Source organism: Bubalus bubalis, chromosome 5 (genome assembly GCF_019923935.1).
Source record: "Bubalus bubalis isolate 160015118507 breed Murrah chromosome 5, NDDB_SH_1, whole genome shotgun sequence".
Taxonomy (NCBI): domain Eukaryota; kingdom Metazoa; phylum Chordata; class Mammalia; order Artiodactyla; family Bovidae; genus Bubalus; species Bubalus bubalis.
Window position 1 is genome coordinate 17,835,669 of NC_059161.1, and position 5,095 is coordinate 17,840,763.

Genomic DNA, 5,095 nt, shown 5'->3' on the forward strand with positions numbered 1-5,095 from the left:
CTCCCTGGTTGGATGTGTTTTACCCTGCCCACCAGCAAGGGGTGCTTTTCTACAAAGGCCTGAGAAGCCCCACGTAAGCAGGGAGGGGCAGCTGGGTTTCTTCTTGGGAACACCGTAGTGTCTTCCTGACTCACCCCCATGCTCCCAGGAGCTGGTCCGTGTCCTTGGAAGAGGTGGCCCACACAGCCCAGTGTCTGGGAGGCAGCCTCACTGCTACCATCAAAACACGACTGGCTTGCTCTCCTGGCAGAACAGCAAGAGCCAGCCTGGTTTCCAGCTTCCCGGCTGCACCGAAGGTTTAAGAGGTCCAAGGACAATCAGACCTTGCTTTCTGCCCTCTCATCTATTCTTGCTCAGCTCACAGAGAACCCACCTGGCTAGCAGTTGGTGTTTGAGCCCCAGGGTGGGACAGAGCACAGATGCTACTCAGCAAATGCTCACTCTGGCCATCCTGACGGCATTGTCTCCTGGGGCTTCCGGCAAGGGGGACCTCCAAAGGATTAAGGGTGACTGGGGAGTTTTCACCAGGGTCCAGGTCCTCCTTCACCTGTGAGGGACCAACAATGTGGCTGGTGCGGCTTCCAGCTGCATACAGACCTGTAGTGAGAACTCAGTTCCTGTGGCTGTGAAGGTGACTAAGTCTGTTCTTTGCGACCTTCCTTTTTGCAGGTTTCCTGAGCCAAGTGAAGCTCTGTCTTGGAGAAGCAGGAGTAGAAGGGCCTGCACATAATGGCACAGGGGGACCCCCAGGATGGGTGGGGAGATGCATCTCCCCTCTGCAGCTTGACTGGGGAGGCTTATGACCCCGGGATGCTGAGCATCAACTTGGAGAGTGAGAATGAGGCTCCTGGAAAGGCAGGAGACCAAGGGGCCACTGGTGACCTTGATCAGCAGGCCCGACCAAGGGGCAGCTCCCAAGTGACCGAGGACAATCCTGACTTGCTCTGGAAGCATCCAGCCTGCAGGAAGGAAGAGAAATTCTCTGGCTCCTTTAGTGCCGCAGGCGTGGGGAAGAAACCCATGGCACCACCGAGGAAGAAGGCCAGTTGGGAAAGAGATGCGTCAAAGATCACCCCAACGGAGGCCTCCCCCAGAGCAAGCATGACTCCCTGTGCCCTCCCCAGGGGCCTCGCGCGCAAGTGGTTCGGGGAGACGCAACTTCCTAGGGCCTCATTACCTGCTGGTGATGAGGGAGACTCAAGGGCAAATCTGGACGCCACCCTCGGGGTCCCATCCAACTTCCTTGGTTCTGCAAGGTACTTCCGTGCACAGAAGGATGGAGACAAGTCCCCAGACAGCTCCTCTGCGGGGGAGTGTGTCCCCAAAGCAGGGGGCAGTTGGGACCTCTCCACACAAGAGACACACACACCAGCCCAGGTGTCGGCTACCCAGGCCCACCGGGCAGCGGAGGAGGCTCTGGCCAAAGCACGGAAGGGCTCTAAGGACCCGAACCCGGCGGGCTCCGGGGAGGGCAGGCAGGGCGAGGCACGTCCCTACAAGTGCCTGCGGGGTGGGAGGGCCGTCCAGAAGTCGCCGGGCGCTAAGCCTTACGCGTGCGAGCTGTGCGGGAAGGCGTACTCCCACCGGGCCACACTCCAGCAGCACCAGCGCCTGCACACAGGCGAGCGGCCTTACCGGTGCCCCTTCTGCGACAAGACCTACACCTGGTCCTCCGATCACCGCAAGCACATCCGCACGCACACGGGCGAGAAACCCTACCCGTGCCCGGACTGCGGGAAGGCCTTCGTGCGCTCCTCGGACCTGCGCAAACACCAGCGCAACATGCACAGCAACGACAAGCCCTTCCCGTGCGCCGAGTGCGGCCTGACCTTCAACAAGCCGCTGTCGCTGCTGCGCCACCAGCGCACGCACCTGGGAGAGAAGCCCTTCCGCTGCCCCACCTGCGATCGGGAGTTCGCCGTGGCCAGCCGGATGATGGAGCACCAGCGCGTGCACTCGGGCGAGCGGCCCTTCCCCTGCCCCACCTGCGGCAAGTGCTTCACCAAATCCTCCAACCTGCTGGAGCACCAGACGCTGCACACGGGCCAGAGGCCCTTCAAGTGCGCCGACTGCGGCGTGGCCTTCGCGCAGCCCTCGCGCCTGGCGCGCCACCAGCGCATCCACACGGGCGAGCGGCCCTTTCCTTGCGCGCAGTGTGGCCAGGCCTTCGCGCGCTCCTCCACCCTGAAGCGGCACCAACAGATCCACTCCGGGGAGAAGGGCTTCCTCTGCGCCGAGTGCGGCCGGGCCTTCCGCGTGGCCTCGGAGCTGGCCCAGCACATTCGGGTGCACAACGGCGAGAGGCCCTACCAGTGCGCCGACTGCGGCCAGGCCTTCACCCGGTCCAATCACCTCCGACGACACCGAGCCAAGCACCACAGCTGCAAGAAGGAGCCCGCCACCCCCTCCGACGACGACAAGTGAGGGCGCCTTCGGGGAAGGTGAAGAAGACACGGCAGACCTCGGGTACAGTGACAAAAAAGACGAGCCGCCTCCTGCCCTCAAAGCCATTGGCAAATACCGAGAAAGCATCGGGGCTGATCCTCTCTAGAGAAAGGTCCTTTTCTGTTTTAACGTGAATAAAGAAATCCCCAGAAGCTTGGTCTCCTTGAGGGAATCCTCCGAAGCAAAAAAGCATACCTGTGGGGATGGGAGAGTTAATCCAAGAGCTTTGTATAATAAAGTTTTATTAAAGTATAAAGGAGATAGAGAAAGCTTCTGACATAGGCATCAGAAGGGGGGCAGAAAGAGTACCCCCTTGCTAGTGTTAGCAGTGGAGTTATATACTCTCCAATGAATCAAAAGAATGTCTGGAGGTTGTAAAGACCTCACCAGACCTATTCCCATAATTTACATTTTAAGGTAACAGGATTAGCCAGGAGGTTTAATCCAGAGACTGTCCTCAGGCAGGATACATTATTGTTATATAATCCTAAGGAATGTAGAGGGAAAAAGAGTCTGTCCTTTCTTCCTCCTTGAGAATTCCAGACCCCTCTCTCGTTAGGGACCCCTAGACTTCTTATCAACCTGCCTAGGAAATGACTCTCTCAAAACCCCACCAGATGGCTCAGCCTTTCAGTTTCCTGACAGATGACTTTACCCTGGGCAATGTCTTTATGAGTCGTGGCTTTGAATTAGAGAAGGCCTTTATCTTAGAGGGGCTTCCCTGGTGGCTCAGACTGTAAAGAATCTGCCCACAATGCAGGAGACCTGGTTCCATCCCGGGGTCCCCAAGATCCCCTGGAGAAAGGAATGGCAACCCACTCCAGTATTCTTGCCTGCAGAATCCCATGAACAGAGGAGCCTGGCGGGTTGCAATCCATGGGGTCTCAAACAGTTGGACATGAGTGAGCAACTAAAACATATTCTTTATCTTAGAGAGAGGGGTGTTTATGTTCTGTTTTGTTGTTATTCAGTGGCTAAGTTGTGTCATACTCTTTGCATCCCATGGGCTGCAGCAGGCAAGGCCTCCCCGTCCCTCACTATCTCCCCGGAGTTTGCCCAAGTTCATGTCCATTGAATCAGTGATGCTTTCCAATCTTCTTATCCTCTGCTGCCCTCTTCTCCTTTTGCCTTCAATGTCCTATGTTTAGGGACCAGTTATCCTAGAAATCCACAACAGCCTTAGCATCTGGAAAAGAAGTCTACGCTCTCACAGTGCAGCTTAGTACCTGGAGCTAACCCCTAAGTCTCACCCACAAAATTCACACGTGCCTCCTCTCTGGACACCTCTCTTCTTGTTTCCACCCTGGGAGCTTCAGTTACATTTACAGAGGAATCTGCCCATTTATAGCAATATATACAAAATTTCTCCATATGAGCCTGCCCATGGTTCAGGGAAACTTGAAGGTTCATTTAAACTTATTGGGTCATGAGTTCCAATTTGAAGTAAATAAAATAAATCACCCCTTGCCCAAATGCCAATCAGCTTGTGTTTCACCATCATTAAAACCAGGTTTGAAAGCCTACCTGACTCACAGCTGTTCTCTAACAAGGTTAGAGTCATGTAAATTGAAATTTACATGACTAACAGCCAATCTTAAAGATTACTGACCCATCAATTTTGGCATAGTAGTTAGCTCTGGACCTCAACTGGGACGAATCCATGACGTAACAGAGTTCATTGATGCATGGGGGCCGATAACACTTCTGATCTTGCCAAAGTTAAAGATACTCCACAGAAAAGGTAGTGTACTCTGCTTTTGAGGACATTTTTAGTATATTCCTAAAATCACCCCCAAAGTCTGCCAAATCTGAATTTCTCTTGTCCTTCATTTGATTTGGACCCAGGAGTGACTGCTAAATGGTCTTCTCATGCTTGACAGATGGGGGCCAACTAGAAGTGACATATGTCATCAGATCTTGTTTGACAAAGGTATCTTAGAGCTCTGACTGTATGCCTGGAGGTTTTGTGCGTGGATTCCCTTAGGTACATCTGCATGTCCAAACGACAGAGTTAGCTGGTTCTGGGTCTGGTACGAGAGCTGGTGATTGGGTTCCTAGTCCATCTCCATATTTACCAGTGATATGACCTTGAATTCAGCCTCTGTGTCTGAAATGGCAAAATAGAAATGATAATAATGGGGTAACAAAAGTGAACTTCATACTCCCGGGAGAAGGATGCAAAAGGGTTAGACTGGTAGAGAAGTCATAAAAACCAGCCATAACCTGGTGACTATGAACAGAATAGAGTCTAGTATTTGTTGTGTTTTTTTTTTTTTTCCTGGGTAATCAGTGAAATATTTGAAAACTGAAGTTACTATTTCTTTTCTTTGTATTCTTTTTAAGATGGTTGGTAGTAGAGTTATTTTCTCCTAATTAAAAATTTTGCTTTGGCCTATAATTTCTTAAGGTGGTTGTTCCCCAAACCAGTTCTTAGAATGGCTGTATAGAAATCACCTGGGATGTTTGTTAAATGCACACACTTGCTGAATCCTGGCCTTGAATATTGACACAGGTCTGTAATGCATCTTATAATCTAATTTATAAAGCTTCCCTTGTGTTCTGGTGCACAGCTCAGTTGGGACCACTACTGGCATAATTAATATATTGGTGATGCTCAAATTTTATTTAGTAAACAGATAATGGAGGAATA

The 5,095-nt window shown here is 52.2% G+C and overlaps 1 protein-coding gene across 1 annotated transcript; it reads left to right on the forward strand.

Moving 5' to 3' along the window:
* The first annotated feature begins 405 nt into the window (after positions 1–405).
* ZNF648 (zinc finger protein 648) lies at positions 406–2,696 on the forward strand. Its single transcript, XM_006048657.3, has one exon. The coding sequence runs from the start codon at positions 730–732 to the stop codon at positions 2,422–2,424; it is 1,695 nt and encodes a 564-aa protein (XP_006048719.3). The 5' UTR covers positions 406–729; the 3' UTR covers positions 2,425–2,696.
* Positions 2,697–5,095: the final 2,399 nt, after the last annotated feature.

What these genes read in the sequence shown, in the direction of transcription:
- ZNF648 (XM_006048657.3), top strand. Translation starts at nt 730, where the DNA reads ATGGCACAGGGGGACCCCCAGGATGGGTGGGGAGATGCATCTCCCCTC.